This window comes from Meriones unguiculatus, chromosome 1 (assembly GCF_030254825.1).
Source record: "Meriones unguiculatus strain TT.TT164.6M chromosome 1, Bangor_MerUng_6.1, whole genome shotgun sequence".
In the NCBI taxonomy this organism is placed as follows: Eukaryota; Metazoa; Chordata; class Mammalia; order Rodentia; family Muridae; genus Meriones; species Meriones unguiculatus.
The window spans coordinates 70,993,412-71,016,011 of NC_083349.1; the positions used below are offsets into that span (position 1 = coordinate 70,993,412).

Sequence of the window (22,600 nt, forward strand, 5' to 3'; positions counted from 1 at the left end):
CACTTGCAGTGGGCCCGCCACCAGGACAGAAGGCAGGAGCCTAGGGAGAATGCAGCCTGGCTTCCAGGTCACCACCAGTCACCTAACACAAACACTCTCTCTGGGCTGTCCTGCCTTTGGGCCTCTAGAACTGTAACACAAATACAGTTCTTTTTTCCTAATAGAGTATCAAGACTGGAGTATTTCACTGTAGCAACACAAAAGGAGTTAGTAAAAACATGTATACACATGCATGTGTCATTACGACATGTACATGTGACATAACAAAATGTCAGCTATGGAAGAAGGAAAGATATATAAAAGGACTGGAGACACAGGTAAAGAGATGACTCAGGTATTCCTTACCTTATTAATTTCTCACAATTAAGGTGTACTTATGCATTACCTTAGCAAATATAAGACTTATTTTTTATATTTATGTGTATATGTGTGTCTATCTGAGCATACGCATGTCAATGCCCGTGGAGGCCACAAGAGGGCATCAGAGCCCTAGCGCTGGAGTGGCAGGGGGTTGGGAGTCCTGTGGGTGGCTGCTGGAGAGCACACTCTGGATTTCTGGAAGCCAAGCAAGCACTCCTCACACCCGAGTCATCCTTCTGAGCCCAGCTTCCTCTAAAGGCTTTTTCTATAAACACCATGATCGTAATAAACAACAAGCACTAATTATCAGCTTAATAGTGATGGGTAGTACCTGCTCCATACGCTGGGCCACCTCTTTGTGGATCTGCTGAATGGTATTCTTAGCTGTGACATCCTGTGCTGAGAGCTGCTCTCTGGATGCTTTCACTTCTTTATTCAGCTCCTCTATTCTTGATTCTAACTGTGGAAAGGAAGATTTCCAGGTTATATTGGTTGCTGCAGCAGACAGCCCAACAATCCTCAACTACTCCCTAGAGTGCACACGGAAGACAGAACCTGCAGCTCTCAGGGCCCTCCCAGGCTTTAGCCTATGTGTGGGGACCCAGAGCACACAAATATCACAACTAAGTCCTCTGTACAACACCTAACAGTCTGCTTCCAATATGTAGAGTGAACACCCATCAGAACACAGCAGAGGACAGGTCAGTTTCATGTTACTGTGTTACATGGCTGTGTGGCGCTGTTTTCACTGGACAGCTGTCTAGGTGGACTGTAGGTGCACCCAGCACTGCGCCTACTGACTTACAGCACTGCTGGCTGAGGTGCGCCTTCTGACGCCTACATAATGAAGAAAGACCCAAGAGGCATTTCTCACAACACAGCAGCGCTGAGCTCTGTACCTAGTAACAGGATACTCACCCTTGTCCACAGGAGGAAAAGTAGCTCACAAAATCAAGAGCAGCTGTGGCTTTGCTACCAACCTAAGCACTTCCTGTCCATCCATGCGGTAAACACACCCATTCAAAAGAAGGAAAGAGAAGGACCAGCAGGGACACCAGTTCATCAGTTAGCTTGCCTTCACAGCAGAACTCACAAAACACCGGGAATGAAGCTAAAATCACAAGGGAGAAAATGTCCCAAAGCCATGCAGAAACATCTAGGGGATACTTCTTCCTTTAACTGGTAGAAAGTTAAATCAAATCAAGCCTTTTCATTATTTGGACAGAAAATTATTTGTTATTTGTTATTCTTAGATGTCATATTTAGAACAGTTATACATATCATTTATATAAAACAATTCAGATTCATTCTTATAAATTAAATATGAAGTTGTTTCCTACATTTGAAATACTTTAAGTTATTACATGGCTTTTTTTCCCCAAGAGTTTAAAAATTTAAGTATGGTCTTGAAGACTTTTATTTTTTTTTACCTGTTTGATTGTGTTCATATGCTGCTTCTCTGTTTCTGTTCTTTTTTTCAGTTCTTCTCTTAAATTGTCTTTTTCTGAACAAATATTTAAGATGAGTTCCTGATGATTCTTATTTTCTTTAATTAATCTAAATATAAAAGGGCAATAGAAATAAAGCAAAAGGGAAAGAAGACATGAAATATTATCTATCTGTAGATTAGCTGTAGATATCTGATTATTTAAGTTAATACTCTCAAGTAATCCTTTTTAATGAAATACCATACCCATAAAAGAACAAAACCCCACACCTAACGACACTTTCTCAGAACATGTCCTTACATTCAAGTGATGGTGTGTATAAGGATAAACTATTTCTAATCTTGTCGAAAGAAGAAAAGGCAGGAAGATAAGAAAGGTAAGAGCAGCTAGTTTTGTTAGCAAGCCTAAATACTGACTTTGTTGATTCATGTGTCAGATATTAAAAAAAAAAATTCTCTGCCCTATAAGGCAAGTTCCTTACCAGTGGGCCATACCTGCTGCCTGGATTTGTTATTTCCTTGTTATCTGTTATTCTCGGTTGTCCTGTACACACTTCACCAGACAACTCTTAAGAATTAAAGCTGGGTCACTGAATCTTACTACTGACACACGGGGCAACAGAACAAAAGCGTGGAGTGGCACTTTCCGGGGCCAAAGGGAGGGTACAGATAAGACAAGAGATAAGACAGCTGACGCATGGCAGAGTGCACACCCATCATTTTTAAGGTCCTCTAGCACGGAACAGAAGAAGAGGATGAAAAAAAGGAAGGGGAAGAAAGATGAGGAGGAGAATGAAGGAAAGGAAAGGGAAGGGAAGGGAAGGAAGGGAGAGAGGGTATACAGCAAGAGACAGACCCAGAGGAGGATGAGGGGAAAAGGGAGTGTATCTCAAGGCTCACACCATACACACAGCTATGTAAGAGGGTAGATAAGTAAACCAGCTTGACTGCAGAGTCATTCATAATGACAATATGTACAATTTTGACAGAAAAAAAAAAAAAACCAAAAAAACAAAACACCTCTCAGCAAATGGGAATGAACAAACACTCACATTTGGGAAAGGATGCATTTATGAAATTTTCAATAAAAAGAACTCAAACACAGTGGTTTTCTTCATAGTAAATTAAATGGAGGTATAAAAGAAAAACATCTAGTTGCTTATCTAAACCAATAAGTGATTTGTTTAGAATTAAAAATATTGTAAGTAAAACCAGAGCTAAATGCAGCTCACAACAATATCTGACACTTCTATGATACCTCACTGTTCACGAGAGTAAGGCCCAGGAAGTACTGCCTCCTGCACAGGATGCAGGCTGACTCAGCTGACAGCCTCCTCCCTACTCCGCCACCAGCCGCTGCTCTGCCCGGTGGAGGTGGACAAAGAGCTTGCCTGTGCTTGCTCCTCATGACTTTCAGTAACAACTGATAAAACTTCTGAAGCCAAACTCACAAAGCTCAGCTCCGCAGATCATCACATCTGACCCTGAGCATATTTCTTAGTCTGCCTCAGGGACCTCACATACCTCAGGTGACAGTAGTACATAGCACATATCTATGCAGATTCCATGAGTTAAGATGTGTGCAAGTCACAATTACTAGCATGTGAGATTATTAAATATACACTTACTAATAAAACATTTAATAATGTACACATTATTGAAGTATGTTATGTGTTCTATAAACAGTTAAGATTCAACATCTCAGGAAAGCAGGAAAGGGTATCAGAAACAATCTTGGGGACAGAAGAGATCACAGTGGGTGCAGATGACAGGGGAATGAAGAAGGTGCCCTTAGCCTAAGTAAAAGCAGTGGAAGTACAGCCAGCTCGGACATGAGAGCAGAGCCTGTTCACAAGCCAGCCGTACTCCAACTGGGCTCCAAGTGAGCAGAGGTGTTCTTAAAGAGGGCACTGGAGTTTCAAAGGCATCTGATCCCCAGAACTCATGTAAAGGGAAAAGAGGAGAAATGTCTCCACGTTTTCCTGACTTTCACATGTGCACACCTCTCACATCATAACACACTTTTTTTTGAGAGAGAGAATTTAAATTAAAAAAATTAACGTACAAAGAATAGAAAAGGAATACTAGCAGAATAAAGTTCACTGGGAAAAACCACTAAAGGGTGAGTTAGTTTGGGGAAATCTGGTTGACCTAACAGAATAACATGGAAACATAATGAGCAGAAGCAAGGAAAAGCCAGCCCATTTCAAGCAACACTCTGGACTGTGGTGTGCATTCCCCTGTAATCCTCTTCTGGCAAGTGGCCTCCTTTTTTTATTCACACACTTCATTAATTTGAGGGATAAAAAAGTGAAGTAGCAAGTTTAAAAGTAGCATAGTTTAAAATCTGTATGTAGTTTACTAAAGGATTTTTTTTTCTTTCTTAACAGATTATAACATTATGCCCAAACTTATGTATCACTTTACTATAAAAATCTACAATAAAAATACAGAATAATAAAATGCTATTAGAAACAGGCTGAAAGAAATCAAGCTATCTTCAAAACACTATTCAAATAAACGTCTACAAGCAGAATGTGCTCAATTAACTAATTCTTCTGTTCTCTAAATTGTAAGCTTTCAAACTTAACATTTCATGACTTGTAATTTCCTTCTGAATTTATTTTGACACACCTTGTTTCAACAGTGAAAAACCTGGATTGCATTCTAGAAGCTCTTGGTCCCTGATGGACTTACACTGTTTACTGTATTTACCCCTTAAGCGGGCAGCACACGTGTGCGGCTCGGCCATTCAGGATGTAGCCATGTCCCGACCAACTGTGTACCTGGCTGCACCCTGAAACAAAAGGTAGACAGAGGCTACTCTCCTTACAGGAGCTGTCTCTCCCATAGCACCACACTTACTTTTTAATAGTGAGCTCCTGCTGCAGGTACTTGCCATGCACACACTTCTCAAAGAGAGCCAATGCATGCTGTCCTTTGCTCACGCCATTCGGGACATGGTGCTCCTCAGCAAGATCTCCAGATAAGAGCTCAGATTCTATTTCCCCCAACAAATCATCTGATGCCGAAGCAGTCTTCATCTCTGCAAGGAGTGTCCTGGTGCAGTCTGTATCGTAGAGGCTTGTGGAGGTCACCTGTGGAGGACCAGCTTCTGAGAGTGCAGACGAGCTCAGCCCTGCCAGTGTCCGTGTCGCCGTCTGTCCTGGCTCACTGTGTTCTGACACTTGTTCTCCAGGAAAGTCATCTACTTGTTCAGAATTTTCTGGGCACGTATCTGTGTTAGCACAAGCATCCTCACCCCCGCCACAGTCTGGAATATGGCTTTCCCGGACTTCAATCTGGCTACTGCATTCATTAGTTTGATACAAAATTCTGTCCGAGTTCGATGACAATAGTTCCGATTCTGCTTCTAATCCGGGGCTTTTGTCACCAGGAACCGAGATGCATGAGGCACCCTTTAACTCCGATGTTTCCCCAGTGGTTGCGTTGGAAGTAATGGCAGCTATGCGCTCTGTCTCTGACATGCTGACAGGCACCAATTCACTCTGCATTTCTTCAAATCTGCTCCTGCTCTTCATTTACATCTAAGAAATCAAATAAATTGACAAAGTCAAACTAAGATCCTTCACACACCTCTATGACGTGGCCATAAAGTGTACCACTCACAGTCTCCCTAACAAGGCCCTTCCCTAGAGAGAGAAGAGACCAGCCACCCCAGAGCAGACACGGCGCAGGGCCACTGCACTCTCAGCACCTCTCCTTCTCGGGGTGCCAGCCTCACTTGTTCTGGGCTGCAGCTGCACATGTGAGGGAGCATGCACAGCTGGAAGATCGGTCAAGAAGCACGTCCCTTCCGTTTTACAGGCAGAAGCCCCTGGAGACCTTCAAGGAAACGGGCAAAAGGAAAGCAATGACAACACTGCCGAGCAATCTCCGAGTAAGGTGACACAACAGTGCATATGAGTGATGACGAAAATTCACCTAAAAACAAGTCACCACTTCCCTCAGAGAGCAAGCCGGGAAGTGACATGTGCAGGGATCCAGGGAATTCCACTGCTGATTTCTAAGCGTTTTCCTCAGTGGAAACCAACAGACCCTATATCTGCTGTCTAGCAAAAGCAACACTGTTATTTGACTATGTGAAAATACATTTTTATACTATTTACAAAGGTTCCTCCTCTATCTTCTTTATGGACAATTAGTCAACTTCAAAATTTAATCTGAAATATAGAGTACAAAATCATCTACCAAACTGGAGAGATGGCACAGCAGTTAAGAGCACACACTGCTCTTGCAAAGGATGCACAGTCAGTTCCCAGCATCCATGCTGGGCGGCTCACGACCTTTGGCTCTGGGGATTTGGCGCCCTCTTTTGGCCTCCTCTGGCAGTGTACTCATATGCATACCCTCTAATCAAACATATATATACACATAACTAAAAATAAAATTTTAATTAAAAGTAAACTAGCCAGCCAGGTGGTGGTGGTGTACACCTTTGATCCTAGTACTTGGGAGGCAGAGGCAGGTGGATCTCTGAGTTCGAGACCAGCTTGGTCTACAGAGTTCCAAGATGGCTAGAGCTGCAAAAGGAGACCCTATTTCGAGAAACAAAACAAAATGAAAAAAACCTACTGGTCTTGATGAAAAAAACTGTCTGTACCTTTGGCCGTTTCAACAATATACATACAAAGAGTGGAGTTTCCAAAGATGAAATCAGACTGCAACTGGGCAGATGAGCAACTCTAAAGAAGGAATTCCAACATGTAGTATACACATGGCCAGTAAGTAAAAAGATTAAATATTTTAACAGAAAAATGCATGCACTTTGAGAAAGGGGGTGGTCAGAGGATTCTGAAACACGAGAGAGAGAGAACTGGACACACAGAACCCTTACAACACTAAGCAGGAGTGAATTTTCTGTTGAGGATGAATTATAATAAACGCTAAGGCTTGTACCACATTTGATTTTACTGTACGAATCCCAGCACCCAGTGTGCTAGCTAATACTTGCTGACCTAAAACCTGCATAAAATAAAGCTAGTGCCTGAGAAAGTTATTCCAGGACTGCAGAAAGCAGTCACTGTCAGGAAGAAAAGGCCATCTTGTTTGCCAAACCCTCTGGATCACCTATTCAGGTGACAGTCACTAAAGACATTGATCTCCGGCTCCCAATCACTTAACTGTGCATCACTTACCTCCACAGGAAACAAATTAACACTACTGTGCTGGATGTTTCATAAGCAATCCCAAGCTGGCATATGTATTAAAGACTTTAGACCAGACAAACAAATGCAGTGAACACGTGACTATCTCAGCAACTTATTCCAAAATCTTGGGGAAAAAAATGAATCTCAGGCAGGTACACTAGACTCAAAGCAACTTACAAACTAGCTCAAAGTAACTCTCTTTAAAGATCCATGTGATGATGATATACAATAAATATAAGACATACTAAGCTGTTGCTGAATTTAAATCACACAAATATAACACTGCAGTGGCTTTAAACATCATAACTAGTTGAGGTTCCACCAACAGAAGCTGAACTAGCAGATGAACATGCACGGGGCAGCAGGTAAGGAATCCTTTTAGGAGAGAACAGATGAAAAAGGCATTGTGACTCCCCAGAATTCCATTAGGTAAGAAAAAACTTTATCAACAACTTTGAGAGTCTAATTTGTGTGCCATGATTTGTCAACAGAAAAACACATTCTTTCATTTGGTTTCCTTGGTCCCCAGGGTTCATTCTCAAATCTTTCTTCCTTCCTAGCATTTACCCAGTTAGCTAAGTTGAAGCAATACCTCATAGCTGATGCCTACACAAGAGTTTCCAGTCAGTGCCCTGAGTTACAGACACAGAATTATCCCATCTTCTTCATGCTACACCTGTGCTGTACTAAGGTGTACCGGAAAATGGGCATTGCTACTGGAGCTTTCTCCGAAATCTTAAACTCAGTCTGGCCAAACCCAGATTCTTACTGCAGCGCCTGTAACTGAGGACCTCCCCATCAATCACATCATACACGTAGCCAGTCAACTTCTCCCTCTCCTCTGCTTTCATAATCTCTTAAACATGTTCTGCTGCTTTTCTGTCACCTTCCCCTCCCTGCAACCCAACCCACGCCTCATCACACACCTGGGACACTTCGTTTCTTAATCTCATTCAATTCTCTCTTACCGTAATTTCAAGTCAAAGGGCAAAGTAGTTAATAGACTGCTTGGGCCTGTCACGAGGGTGGGGACAGGGTTGCTAAGAGGTGACAAATTACCAGCTTCAGAGAAGTGATGAAGTATGCTGTGGAGTGAGCCTTCAATGGTAAAAGGGCAAGTTTGGAGCCAGGAAGCCGCAACACTCTTGTTGTACACTCCACATTTGGCACCTTTTCCGACAGAGCAAGCACAGCCAGCTGAAGTCAAGCACCAGACCCAGCTCTCTGTTCTTTTGAGGTGACGAGGTTCTGTCTCCACTCTACAGAGCTACAGATAAAAGGCAGAACCCCTGTCTCTTGGAGCAGGACTAGACAAGCACTGTTGAGTCAAGCAGTTGGGGACTATCTTCTATTCTTCCTCAGGACACTGTTTAGGGTTCCCACCTCCCCTTTTGCTATTACTTCTATTTTTAAATGAAATCGCTGAGATTTCTCAGGAAGCGGTGGTGCGAGTCTGCAAGCCTGGTCTCTGCCCACCTTCAGACACTGCTGCTCCACTGTCGAGTCATGCCCCACCAGGAAGCTCAGACCTCACCAAGCACACGCCCACGGATTTGCCTGTCTACAGACACTGATTTGTGCTTGAGGACTGACTTCAATTTTCCCAAACCATCCCTATTCCTATTCCAGTTGACAATCTCCTGTCAACTGGAGGAACACACTGCCAACACTCATCCAGCAGCCTTTCTTTTCATCTCTGAAGAGGAAGCCACCTTTGAAATGACCACTGTTCTTGCAACAAAGAAATTTCTCAGAACTGAAACTTCCATACCGCCAAACACTAACAGCAATAAACAGATAAACCTAACAAATACGATCTATATGACATTTACTACCGTTTTTGCAAATTTTGTTGAATGTGTCTCAATGGCAGTAGGGAGCCGCTGGCTTTGTGAAGTGACGTGGGCCGGAACAGCCTGTAATGGGCAGGAGACCTCTACGTCACAGACAGCACACAGCAACAACAAAAAAGGTTCTGCAAGAACTTCATCTAGGTAACAGCAAGACAAAACAAAACAACCTGCTTACTCAAGCTCAGAATTTGTTTTACATATCTATTAATTAAAGACTAAGTTTAGAAGACAAATAATTTACAGACTGTCTCTCAATATGTCATGACCTGTGAAAAAGTCATTATACAAACTGGCATCTGGCAAGCACTATGTCTGCAAATGTATTTTGCTGATGCCCAGTGACTACGACTGGAGAGCAGAGGAAACGGGGATGTTTGGAGGGGTCCGTGCACATGTTAACAATGACAACACCAAGGGGTGCGTAAGAACTGTTGCAGACAGAAACAGAAACCAACCAATCCCTTAAGCTGATCTGTCTAATTAGCTAGAGGATAAGAGGAGTCAGCTGGGTTCCACTACAGGCAGCTCCAGTTAGCAACACTGATGTCTAACAATTTGGATACTGTCCAAGTTTTTCTTCTTTTTTGGAAGGAACGCTGTCATCAAAACTATTGAAGATTGAATAGCCTACCAGAAGAAAAAAGGGGAGGATTGTAAAACCAAAGACTAAAATTGGGCACGATGGCGCATGCCTGTAATCCCAGCACTCAGGGAGGCAGAGGCAGGTGGTCTCTGTGAGGCCAACCTGGTCTACAAAGCGAGTCCAGGACAGCCAAGGCAACACAGAGAAACCCTGTCTCAAAAAACCAAGCCAACCAACCAAATAAACAAAGGGCTAAAAACAAACAAAAAGCCCAGAGATTGATTAGGGGACTGTTTTAGGTGCTGGTACAAACCAAATTCACATTCACAGATACATACAGTCAGCATGGTTATTGACTACAATGTACATTGCTATTTTGAAGTAAAAAAGAAGCTATTATGATTTTGTAATAACTGTTATGCATGAGGAAAATCATTTATAATCAAAAATTCCTCTCAATTCACGTGCTGTCCCCCTAGGTCTTCCTGTTTCTGACACAGTAGTACAGGACCAACTCCCCTGTCAGCCCACCTCTGGTTCCCACTCTGAAGCTGGCTGGCTTCTGCTGCTCTGGCTGCAGCATTTCAGCTGTAGGCAACCATCAAAAAGGCATTAATTTAAAAAAAAAGGCATTAATTCCATTAATTCCAGCTCCTCTTTTACTTCCTAATGAACACATATTTCTAGAAAGTTATCCCACACAAAACTGCATAACTGAAAACACTAACAGCTTTTAGCACTACAAGAAGAAAAACAAACAAACAAACAAACAAAAAACCCCATAGGCTGGCTCACTAAACTATAAATAGAAATGAATTCAATCCACAGATAATTGGTAAAAGATCACCAAATAAGCTTTATGCAAAGGTACTAGCTCAAAAATAACGTCCCAAGGGCTGGAGAAATGGCTCAGAGGTTAAGAATACTTGCTGTTCTTCCATAGGTCCTGAGTTCAATTCCCAGCAACTACATGTTGCCTCAGAATCATCTATAGTAAGATCTAGTGTGCAGGAAGAATGTTGTATAAATAATAAATAAATCTTAAAAAAAAAAAAAAAAGAAAAAAGAAAAACTAAAACAAAAAAAAAAAAAATAACTCCCCAAGTGCTGGTCTGCCAGATACACATGGGCAGTTTTTCCGCATGGACACTGCCCTAGGTTGTTGGGAGCCTGGTAAATCGCATTTGTTTGCTGCTGTAAAATGCTCAGACACTAGAATATTTATCATTGCAGCACTTTAAAGCATGCCAGCATTTCACAGGCCAAAGCTTGTTCTGGGTCCGCTTGAAGAACTGTAGTTTGGCACACTTTTTACAATTTTAAACTGTGCGCCACTCCACCCCCAACTAATTCCAGCTGTGTACGTCTCAAGTATGCATTAGCATATGCAAACTAGGCCTGTAAGCTAAACAAAATCGTTCCCTGTCCTTTGTAAGAAAGTGTGAACACTTCAAGAAATTTTTGCATATTTCCCAAATACAGTTTGAAAATAGTATACAGAAAATAACTTACCTTTCTGAATAGTTCTAACAAGATTCTGATATGGCAACTCAAGTCAAAAGTAAAAATCAAATTAAAAGGCATCTAATACTTATCTCCTCATAATCCCTAAATAGTAAATTTTGACACACATTCCTAGATTAAGCTTTTAAATTAAAATAACAAAGTAATGGAGCAGAAGAAACCCCATGTAAGAAACATTAGTCATGTTTCCTTGATAGAAACAGCTGACAGTGAGGTTTCATAGAAGGTAAATTTATGCAGATAGATTTTAACTTTTGAAATGAAAGCTGAGGCAGTTGTTTCAAAGATTCTAGAACTGGTTCTCCAAGAAGGAAGACTTCAGATATAGCAATGAAATACAAATTAAAATTTTAATATACTCATGTTTTTTCAGTTCTTTATTACACAAACCAAACAATGCTAACAAGCTTGCTTTTTTTTTTTTTTTTTTTCCTTTTTCACCTTTTCATATTTTATTTTCAATGAGATACCGGGTATTTTATACATCTTACAGTATAAACACCTCCTTTGCAACACCTTTGCAACAGGCACTCATAGTTTGGGTACTTCAGATCTATGTATTTTTACATGATTCTAAATGGTTTTAAAAATATTAAAACATAAAATTAACAAATCTTAATTTGAAGCTACTTGCCTAGAACTCAACTTTAATAAAGTATTTTTATCTAACTGTTCTTAAAATCTGAAAACTGAATATAAAAAAACTGACCTCAATTAAATGGGATTTCTAAGTTTCCTATAAAAGTTGGACTTATGCCTAAATTTGGTTAATTTGGTAAGATGCAGTTTTTTTAAAAACAACTATTTAGCACTTACTAATCCCACAGTGAACAATCAGCTCGGCCCTCAAGAAGAAAGCATTGGCTCTTGATACAGTGTTCTTGGGGTTGTTCAGGAGATGTGCTCAGGAGACATTTAGGCAGGGTTGTTCAGGTGTGCTCGCACAGTGTTATGGGGGTGTTTCAGCCCTTGGTGTCTAACGCCCCTTCACCCAGTATTCCACTTCTTAGGGCAAACAAAATCTCTGTTAAGAAGTTCAAGTAAGTTTGAAATGGTGTAAGATTAAAGTATCATTTGTAGATCTAAGTTATTTATCCTATTGCTGACTCTAAAATAAATACTAAATAGGACAAATAAATATTGTAAGCCAAATGATGTTTATGAGTTTGAGAAATTAAAAAACTGACCTTAGTCATTTAAAGACAAGTAAAAGAAAAGTCTTAGTTTTACTCAAGGAAAGAAAAAACAATTTGAGGTTAAGTATTCTTTCTTTACAGTGAATTGGATAACTTTTGTAAACTAGGGTAGATACTGGTATCCTTCAAATGGAAAGGCAGTTTCTAAATATGGCTGCTCGTGCTTCCAACCATCATTGCTTCCTTGAAGAGCTGCGCTGAGGTTCTGTTTACTACAGTGACCATGTAACTATAAACTGAACATGCTAAGCAATTATCTCCCTGTGCTGCCTCACTGCAGAACATCACAGGATAATTCTGTAGTTGGGGGTTTATGGGTGGTCACTGTGCTACCACAGCCTTTCAGTCAGCAATAAAGACTGAGAAATGTCAGTCCTACTCCACTGAACCTGGTTTGTAAAACAAACAAACAAAATCTTAAGTTTCTATTATTCTGAATTAGAAACAGCCTTTAAAAAAAATAAACACAATCCATGTGTCCTCTGGAAGTCTCCCTAAGTTATACTTACCTATTAGACTGTACAAACCAGAAGGCCTTGGTACAATACTGCAAGATTATGGCCTCCCCAAAATCTTCAGTGAATTTAAAACATGAGAGGACCAAAACCAAAACCAAAACCATGAAAGAAGCAGGGCCAGTCATGGATGTTTAATCTGTCATCACTAATAAAGAGCTGAAAAGTAGACGCACTGCGCGCCTCACCGACAGACATCAGTTTCTGTAGCACTGTCTCTGCGTCCCTAACCTCCTCCACAAAAATCAGCACTACAGATAGAAAAGGCAGTTAGGGTTGGGAGGCCACATCCACACTAATAAACCAAACCACTTGAACACAGTGCCCCTCTGAAGCTCTGTCATGCTAATTTGCTTCTTATTTTCCTCAGCCGAGCATCCTGCCTATCACTTTAGAAAAGGAAGGCTGGCCATCAAAGGAACAGGACCAGTCATATTTTTACTATTTTCTGACTCTCACAAATGGAGGCGGCAAACCCAGGTGTCCTGGGTACAAACTTGTGTCTCCTCTAAATAAGAATCAAGATGTGACTATTTAACAAGTTACGAACTGTTCAGCAGCTGAGCCGTCATTCTACCCGCTTCCCTGGAATTGCTACTGGAGACTATGGAGCGAGGCAGAGATAACTGAAACGCTTCCCTACCAAGACGCATGAAATACACCGGTTATCTTTGAAACACAACAACAAAAAGGGCAGCGTAAAAACGGTGCTATTCACAACCCGAAAGACCCTTTCCTAAGCCACGCAAAAATCGCAGTCCACTTGCAAGAGCGGTGCGGCCGGGGCCCCGAAGGCCCGCCGTCGCGTCCACGCGCGGGGTCGCCCGCCGCCCGGAGCTGGAACCCCGGCGCGAGGCGGCGCGCGGACGGACGCCCGCCCGGACGCCCCGCGGCCACTCACCGTCCGTCGTCCAGCCCCGGGCCGCACCCTAACGAGGCCGACGGAGCTCCGGCTCCGGGGCCAGCGCCTCCATGGCGGGGTCCCGCCGACGCGGAGTGGGCAAGGAAGTCACGCGTGGAGACCACGGCCGGTCCCTGGCTCTCAGCCGAGGCTTCCCCCCCGAAACCCCTGCGGAGCTGACACATCAACAAAGATGGCGGCGACGCCGAAGCCGGCGCGGCTACAGCTGAGGGGGCGGGGCCCGCTGCAGGAGCCAATCAGCGCGGCGCAGACCGCGTGACGCTATGCACCTGGTGGTGGGCGCGGCCTCGAGACACAGCCTCCTGCCCGCGGCTCCTGGAGGCCCCGCCCAGCATCTGTCTTCACCCCCGCCTACTCCGCAGGGAGGCTTGTAGCCCGCTGCCTTTCCGGCGCTTTCCCTCCCCAGCCGGTACTTTCTGTCGGTGGGAAGTACTCATTTGTCCTCCTCACCCTTTGGCCGATCGTCTAATGAGTCAGTAGCATAAAGTAATAAAAGAATTCGAGATTGTGGCTTCCCGGTTCTAATGGTGCAAACTTTGCACTGGCAGGGGTAGGCCAAGTCAGCGGGAGCAGCCTGCCTGTGCATTCATCCCCGGGACAGAGCTCTTCAGGGTTCCATAACACCCTTGACCTGGACTCTTCCGCGGCACCCGGTGCTGTTGTTCACCAGTAAGCTGTTGGTGCGCCGGTGTCTTCTTGCGGAGGACCTAGGCCCCCTTGCCAGTTGCTTGGCTGCTAGAAGGGTGAATATTACAGTGACCAAGCCCAGTTTGGGGAGTAAAGGAAGGTGAGCAGTTTCAGTCTGGAGGTTTCGCAAACCACCTCTGTCTATCGAGATGTTTTTAACTGTAGGACCTTGTAGACCTAAATTGTGAGTGAAAATAGTTCAAGTCCTGTCTTCAAGAGCAAGTTTGTAAAGCAAAATTTACTCCTGTTAAACAACTTTCGCAGTTGCTGGGAAGGAAAAAAATGCAGCGTGGTATGTTACTATCCCTCTCTAATCAGAAAATGGCCCCTCCCTCCTCAAATGACGGTAATGCATTACAGCGCATTTTGCAATTAAAATGCCTATGACAGATATGGGTTGAGCAAGGAGTGGTGGCTTACACGTGTTATCCAGGCACCTGGGAGGTGCAGGTAGGTAGCACTTTAGCTTGGCCTCCAGGACACCGTGTCTCTAAATACACACAGACATGAATGCTCGCATGTATGTTATTTTAAGTTGTTTCAGCGCTCATATTGTCAGGAATAACATTAGAATTATTTTGGAAATGTATTTCTGAACTGATGGCTGGTAGTAAAGCACATTAAGTAGGTTTGGGAAACCAATAAGACCAATAGAGAAAAGAAACACTGGTGGAAACCGAAAGAATGAGATAGAAAGACTGCAATTCTACATTTGGATTTAGAATTATCACAGTGAAATCAGTGACTTATTTTTTCCTGAAGAAGTCAGTGGTGCAGCATTTGCTCAGCACGAGCAAGGGCTGAAATCCAGGCCTCAGAGTGCTAGGCATCTTTAGAAAAGACTCAGGAGCAGCCTAAAGCACACCCTACTCTCCACATTTCTATTTTCCACCAAGTGAGCCTAGACTGACCAAAAAGTTACAAGGTCTGGCTCCAAGTTTGGGGCAAGAGGTGTGTAAAATAGCTCAGGACATAGTCTATTCAGATGTGGGTTCTGCATAATGACTTTCTTCCACAGCGCTTTGTACAGAAAGGGGAAGCTTTACAGGGCAGAAATGTAATAAGCCCCACATCAGCTATGTGATCAAGTCTGTTATGCATTATAAATCATATTTATAAATGTATGCTTAATATCATACAATAAAATTGTTGTTTCACCTCCATGGTCCTCCAAACTACTCATACTTCATTCCTTTTATTTTAAATTTATTTATTTTGAGACAGGGTTTTTCTGTGTGGCCTTGGCTGTCCTAGAGTCAATTTGTAGACTGGGCTGGCCTCAAACTCACAGAGATCTGCCTGCCTCTGCCTCCCCGGGGCCTGGGACTACAGGCATGCACCACCGTGCCAGGCTTCATACTCCATTCCTATGATGAGAACTGTATCAGACAAACTTCATGATCACCGAGAAATGCTTCCCAAAGCTTGATCAGCACTCCTGGAATCAGCTGCCAATCAGGAGACACTGCCCCAGTCATGGAAAGACAACTATAATGCTGGATTCTGGCTCTGAGGATGGAAGATAGAAGCAGGGCATGAATTTGAATAAATATGGGCTTCATTTAAAAACAATAGTTCCTAATGTGTTCATTGCAGGAGAAACCGGATGTGACTTCATTGTGAGAACTCTTCTTTTTTTTTTTATTCTCTAAATGTGAAAGTATTCTGAAAATTATTTAAAATGAAAAAGACAATGCCAGGCATGGTAGCTGCACGGGGAAGGAAAGAAAGTAAAGGAAGGCTGTGATTGCTCCTAGGCATGGTGGTGGAGTGCACAGACAGGTAGGAGAATCCAGAGTGCACACAGCCCTGAGTTGGGCTATGTGAGGAGATGGGGAAGGGGAGAGACAGGAGACCAGGAGGGTAAAGGTCAGACAAACAACTGGGTAACCAAAATGGCTGGATTATATAGGAAAGGGCAGCTAGGTGACGGCACCCCAGCTCCTCAGCTGGAGGCAGTGGATGCCAGCCATACCCTTTACTAGTTAGGGCCTGGGGTAAGCTGTGAGAATCTGGCAGCCAAGTCCCATTTGATATGTTCCGTTTGCACTTTGTTCTGGGTTTGGGACCTAACAGTAGCCCATGCCTTTAACCCTAATATTCTAGAGACAGCGACAGGTGGTTTTCTCTAAGTTCATGGCCAACCTGGTCAGCATAGCAAGTACCAGGGCAGGTAGTTCTCTTGTGAGTCCAGGGACATCGATCAATACCCAGGAAAGCCAGGGCTTACATAATGAGATGCAGGCTCAAAAACAAAAGCAAGGGAACTGATTCCCAAAGGTTGTCCCCCACCTTCCACATATGTGCCGTGGCAGAAAATAAAGGAAAATGTAAAAAGAATAAAGGCATAAATCTGGTCATTGCTTCCGAACATTCATGAAGTGACTGGGTCAAAAATACAGACAAGATTGACAAGATTGAGTCCCGCGGAAAGTACATGCCATTCTTTCTAACTAGTCACCCCGCCTCCCCCGCCCCTGAATGGCCGGTCCTCGGTTGGGCCCGGGTTTAGTTGGCCTAGTTTCCAGAGGAAACAGGCGCAGAGGAGTAAGCTGGAAACGGAAGGACTCTCCCATAGCACAGCAGCAACCGGGGAGCCCCGCGGACGCCTTCCCGCAGAAAGCTGGAGGAGCACCGTGCGGCCCCGCATCCGCGAGCCGGCACACTAGCACCTGCTGCCCGTCGGCTGGGCTCGCAGCACCTGCGGCTCGCGGCGCGTGGGCGGGGCGCGCGCACGTGGCGCGGACTGCGCAGGCGCGGGGCCGGCTGCACGAGGGCGGCTCTGGAGGTCCGCGGCGAGGTGAGCGAGGGCGGAGCTCCTGGACGCCGGGGCTGCGGAGTGTGACGAGCGCCAGCACGACCGGCGGGCTTCGGAGGCCGGCCGGCGGCAGCCGCCTTTCGGCTCCTTCCAGTCTGGCGGCCTGGGCGCCCGGGCGCGGGAGCGCGGCGTCGAGGCGGCGTCGCCTCGGGCTCGGGTCGTTGGGAGCCGGAAGTCGAGGGCTGGACGTTGAGGTCGGGCGTTAGGTCGGGCGTTGGGCGGGCACAGGACCTGCTCGTGGGCAGAGGCGGAAGGGCAGAGACCTCCGAGCCTTGCCCCGGGCTATGGGCGTGGGCGGATTGCGTGGGTTATTTCGTGGGTTACGGGGAGCCAGAGCCCGGGAGCTGCGGCTTGGGCGAGGAGGGGTCCTCTGCGCGATTTCTCCAAACAGCGCTTAAGTGACAAAGTGGGTTTGTGTTTTGGCGGGCGGTGGTGGTGTGTGTCTCCACCCAAAGACTTGTGGATTCGATGCTTGGCCTGAAGTCAGAGCTGGAGTGCCAACTTTTAGGATGCACAGATCCTTTCCCTAAACGCTCTTGCCTCCTGTAGCATCAGGCGGGTGTTATAAGAGCCCGTGTTGGCTTAACAGGTGTGTTAACTCTTGGCATCACTCTTGGCTTTCCCAGGGCCCTACGTGTAGATAAGTTTCTCCTGTTGGGCCTCCAGAGTTAAGTAGCCAGGTGTGTTTATTTCCCTGCCGTCGTGGGAACTGCATCTCAAGTGGGTGCTGAGCCCAAGTCGGATGGATGCAAGGTGGCAAGTTTTTCAACTTAGCAGTCGTTTCCTCACGTTTAGAATTAAAGAAATGTGCTTTAATCCCGAGATTACTGCTATTTTAAACGTGCAAACCCCTGGGCATTACTGTGGTTTACCACCAAAATCGCCATCAGCACTGAGGTCGAGGCAGAAGGATGGCAAATGGAAGGCCAGCAAACAAAGTCTTGCAAACTCCTGATACCAAGAAAGGAAGAAAGGCTGGGATCTGTGATAGAGTGATTTTCCTTGTGTGTTTCCGTGTGTCCATATGTCTTAAATGAGTTGTTCGCTGCTCCTTTCGGGGAGGAGGGGTTTACGAAAGCAGCCTCTCTTGTGCTGGGTGGTTTAGATCCAGTCCCTTTTCTAATCCTCATGGTAATATTGAGCAGGAAGTTACGGTATCAGTCTGCTAAATTTTATAGTCATTGAATCCTCAAAAGATGAAACGGTTTGAGCAAAATGGCGTAGCTAAATGAGGAAGGTGGGGCTTGATCTGATTTCAGAGCTCAAGCTCTACCGAGTTTTACAGCTCAAAAGTTGCCTTTCCTTTTGGGTAGAATGTCTCTCCTGGAATGCACAAAGTCACCAAGAAGGCAAGAGTGAACTTGAGAGGAGGGAAAGCATTGCACACTAACCCTCACCAGCCAGGATCTTACTCTAAGGTCTAGGCTTGAAGACTCCCGGAGGGAAAGGACCACACTGTTCATGGGGACACTCCAGCCACATTAAAAAAAAAAAAAAAAAAGACAGAGTTGTGCTCTGTGGGAATAAAAGGATTGAAACGTAAGGGGCTGCTTTGGGGAGCTTTATTTCTCGTTGCAGTAAAAGCACAAGATGTGCACGTGAAAAGTGAAGTTGACTCTTGCTTGACAGTTGTATACATTTCAGTACAACTCACTTCTAGTGCATTGATTCTCAATTCTGTTTAAGAAATTTGAGGGCTGTTCAGTTCTCCCTCTTTTAGCTAAGGCAACAGATAGTTATTGTGAACTCTGGGATGTTGCATCTTTATTCATCACCAGTGTCTTGTAAAAGTAGTGTGTTATGGGCTGGACAGATGGCTCAGCAGTTAAGAGCACTGGCTGCTCTTCCAGAAGACCCAGATTCAATTCCCGGCCCCCATGTGAGAGCTCATGCCTGTCTGTAACTCCAATTCTAGAGCTTCTGAGACTCTAATGTAGTCATACACACAAGTAAAACACCAGTGAATGAAAAATAAGAATAAATTACGTGTTTTTAAAAAAATAGTGTGTTATAGAGAAAGTATTGTCTTTTTAAAACCAGGTGTGGTTAGAACATAAGATATCATAACCCTTCCAGAATTGTCAGCTCTCCTTACTCATATCAGGAGTCTGTAAGTCACAGAATTGACTATACAGACTTCCCACTGTGGGGAGAGGGGGCTTAGTGGTTGACATGAGATCTAAGTGGCTGTAAATTGTCTTGTAGATGCGGTTTGTTTACTTATTGTGTGTGTACATATCAGTCCCATGGCGCGTGTGGAGGTCAGAAGACAGCTTGCCCAACTTGGCTCTCTTCTTCCAGGACCTCAGGGATCAAATGCAGACTGTCAGGTTTGGCAGCAAGTGCCTCCACCTGCTGAGCCATCTCTCCCACTCCTTTTTTGTTCATTGTTATCGTTTAATGTTAAATTCAGCTTTAAAAGCTATGGTGTCCTGATTGTGGTGATTATTCTGTTTCTGTGTGTTACTATGTGTAGAAATCAGAAGGGAAAGTGGGTAATGATGCCAGAACCACGTGTATTACAGAAATTCACTCCAGTAATTTTAGGTGACAGTGTTTTCTGTGAACTCACGGCCGCCCAGGCGCTGAGTGCTAGTGTGTGAGTGGATGCTGCAGTCGGCGGTCAGGGCACCCTGGCTCTGCCCACTGTCACGCTGCACCTAGAATCATGCTCGGTGTGAGTCACGGACTTTGTGGATCTCTGATAATCTGTCTTGAGCCAAAGGAATCTAGGAGGCATTTTATCTGCAGGTGAAGGAAGCAAAGGATGTCTGAATGTTTGCAGGCTGTCTCAGGAGGCAGCATGAGCCTTGAAGGATGTCTGAGTGTTTTGTTTTCTCTTAAATGCAGCGCCCAAGTAAAAGTATGCAGTTGGAGTTGTACAGGTCCAGATCTGTACTACAGTGTGAGTTCCTGAGTGGGATGGAGTGGAGTGGAGTGTGTCAGACTGTGGACAGAGCTTTTACATTTAAGTCATTTTATTTGTTGCTTAAGCTTTATTGTGATTAAATAGTAAGGAGATTTTGCATGCTAATAAAATTATGTGCTTGATAATTTACATAAGGATTAAGTCACTCTTGAACACGTAACACTGTACCAGAGTATTCTAAACTTTTGTAGAGTTGATTGACACTTTGACTTTGTGATAGCCAAAGCTGAATGTAATGTTTTAAGTTACACACAGTAAAAACATGCTAAATTTATATTTAGAACCATTTCAGAAACTGTTGGAAAATCTCTAAAAGTCTAACCAAAAATTTTTAAAAATGTTTTATGAAACTCAGCTTTGAAACTCAAAAAAGCAATTTTCAAAATCAAATATTCTAACACTGTATAGCTCAAAGATGTCCTGATTTCATATACTTAGAGAACTAAAGACAGGAACATACAGTAATCTGTGTAGCTAAATCATTCATGTGTCTGTAAAGGCAGAAGAACTTAGAAATTCTGAAGGGTAACAACAGTCTGGAGTCTGTCCTGGGTGTTTTGGGCAGTGTTTGATGGTTTGCCAAGCTGAGGGTGTTCACCGCACAGATTGGACCCGATGGATCTTTAGGACCTGAAGACTACTATAGCCTAAAGATGTGGTGCCACCCTGGAGAGTATCGAAATTTCCTTGGATTATCTGCATATTTAAATCTGAATTTTTGGATGTTGCATGTTCAGAAAGCTTTTTCTGTTGACAGTTTTTTTTTTTTTTTCATGGCCTGCAATTTCATTATCTCTTACACACTGTCAGGATTGTGTTAAACTATATATAATTTAAAACAAGTAATGAAATAGAAGTTTTAGGACACAGAAGGGGAGCATTTTTCTGCAGTGTAGGTCTGTTCAAAAGCATATTGAATGACATTAGTTTCTGGCTTCTCCCTTTGAACGCTTTGAGAGCATAGGCAGTGTCACCTCCATGCTGCCTGCCACTCTGCCAAAAGGAAGAGGCGTTGCTCTCCTCCAGGGGCTTCTGTTCGTGTGGTGATAACTTAGTCCTTTAGAGGGATGGGAAAACCTGAGCTAGCATTGTGGGACAGACGTTCCTGCCAGGCACTTGCAGCCACTGAAACATGGAAAGCTTGTAGCAATCAGACTCATTTTCAGAGAAAGCTCCAAGACTAGGTCCTTGAAAGAAATACTTTTTTCTTTTTTGCAGTTTATGAAGCTCAGCTGAAGACTGTCAAAGCAGGATGCTTGGGAAAACCAGGGAGAATAGGGGTCAGCTGAGAGGAGGATGGCTCGGATGATCAGGCAGGTGGGAGAGCCAGGGCCTTCTGGGTAAGTGGAAGTTCCTGGTGTTAGAAAGCTAGAAGGCGGAGTGACGAGCGGACTTAGGCAGTAGACTGTATCATGCTCCACTAGGAAGAGGTAGGCCTTATGCGGAAGCAGTGTCTTCAGTTGGGAAAGGTCTTTTCTGTTCCTGGTACGGCATGGTGTGGCTCTCTGAGACGACACTTCTCTCCTTGCGTTGGTGTGAATGACTCTGTCAAGCCTGTGAATTATAATTATGAATAGAGAAATGTCTGTCTATTTTAGGCCAGGTTTTGATAGCAAGGTTGCATTTACTTGAAACTGTGTTTGGGAATTTTCTGATATGCAATGCTTGAAAGAAGTCACCTGGGCTTGTAATTCTTCTATTTTTGCAATTCACCTCTTAATTATATTTCTTTTCTCAGACTTCAGCAAATGTTAAATTGCCATCCAATATGATGCCACGAACTAGTTTGGAACCTTCTACGTGTCAGATGGCAGAGCCACTGAGTTTTGAGAAAAAGGAAAGCAAGCTCGCACCACACAGCTCTTTAAGAAGTCCTGTAGCACAGCATAACCATCCCAATTTCAGACTGAAAAGCCCAGAGAATGGAAATAAAAAGAACAATTTTTTGCTTTGTGAACAAAACAAACAGTATTTAGCTGGTCAGGAAGAGAATTTGGTGGTCTCTTCAAACCCTGGTGGTATCAATGGAGAAGTAGGTGGGTCCAAAGGAGACAGAAAGCCATTACCAACAGGTGAGTGAAAACTACGCTCTTTCTACTTGGTTCTGATGCACACTCTGGCTTCAAGACTGAATGGCAGTGGGCTAACAGAACAGCCACATGAGTGCAGAATTGCTAATTATTTAAACGGAATGGCAAATACCAAGTAGTGTCCTTGTTTTCATTAGTCACGGAAGAGCTTCCACCGGAGAGAATGACTACAGAATGACTACGCAAAGAATGTGGAAAGGACAGTGCATGGTGGCTTTTAATGGGATTTATGAAGTTGACTTAAAACTAGATACATGGTTTTGATGTTAATAGTTTCATGTGATTTGCTTTTAAATAATTTGTTTTTCCTGATTCTGATAACTTACTCTTTAAGGAGAGGAGGCCCTGATAGGATTTAACTTCTGGGTGTGTGAGATGTGGTCTTTTAACCAACCCATGTTAATACAGTCTCCTTGGACTCTAGGGGGCCCTTAAGGAGTCAAAACTATGGATGTTGGAACTGCTTTCCCCTCACAGCTCAGTGTAGGTCTAGTACCAGCCTGGC

General features: G+C 44.0%; 2 protein-coding genes across 2 annotated transcripts in view; one reads left to right on the forward strand and one right to left on the reverse strand.

Moving 5' to 3' along the window:
• The window catches only part of Ccdc186 (coiled-coil domain containing 186), a 31,896-nt gene extending 18,121 nt beyond the window's left edge, over positions 1 to 13,775 (reverse strand). The window contains exons 1-4 of the mRNA XM_021630991.2: positions 13,551 to 13,775; positions 4,673 to 5,355; positions 1,791 to 1,917; positions 692 to 820 (exon numbers count right to left, since the gene is read on the reverse strand). Coding sequence (XP_021486666.1) covers positions 692 to 820; positions 1,791 to 1,917; positions 4,673 to 5,349 — 933 coding nt within the window. The 5' untranslated portion in view covers positions 5,350 to 5,355; positions 13,551 to 13,775. The remainder of the gene's footprint in view (positions 1 to 691; positions 821 to 1,790; positions 1,918 to 4,672; positions 5,356 to 13,550) is intronic.
• Positions 13,776 to 16,937: 3,162 nt separating this feature from the next.
• Positions 16,938 to 22,600, forward strand: part of Tdrd1 (tudor domain containing 1) — a 42,339-nt gene continuing 36,676 nt past the window's right edge. The window contains exons 1-2 of the mRNA XM_060391614.1: positions 16,938 to 17,058; positions 21,744 to 22,077. Coding sequence (XP_060247597.1) covers positions 21,774 to 22,077 — 304 coding nt within the window. The 5' untranslated portion in view covers positions 16,938 to 17,058; positions 21,744 to 21,773. The remainder of the gene's footprint in view (positions 17,059 to 21,743; positions 22,078 to 22,600) is intronic.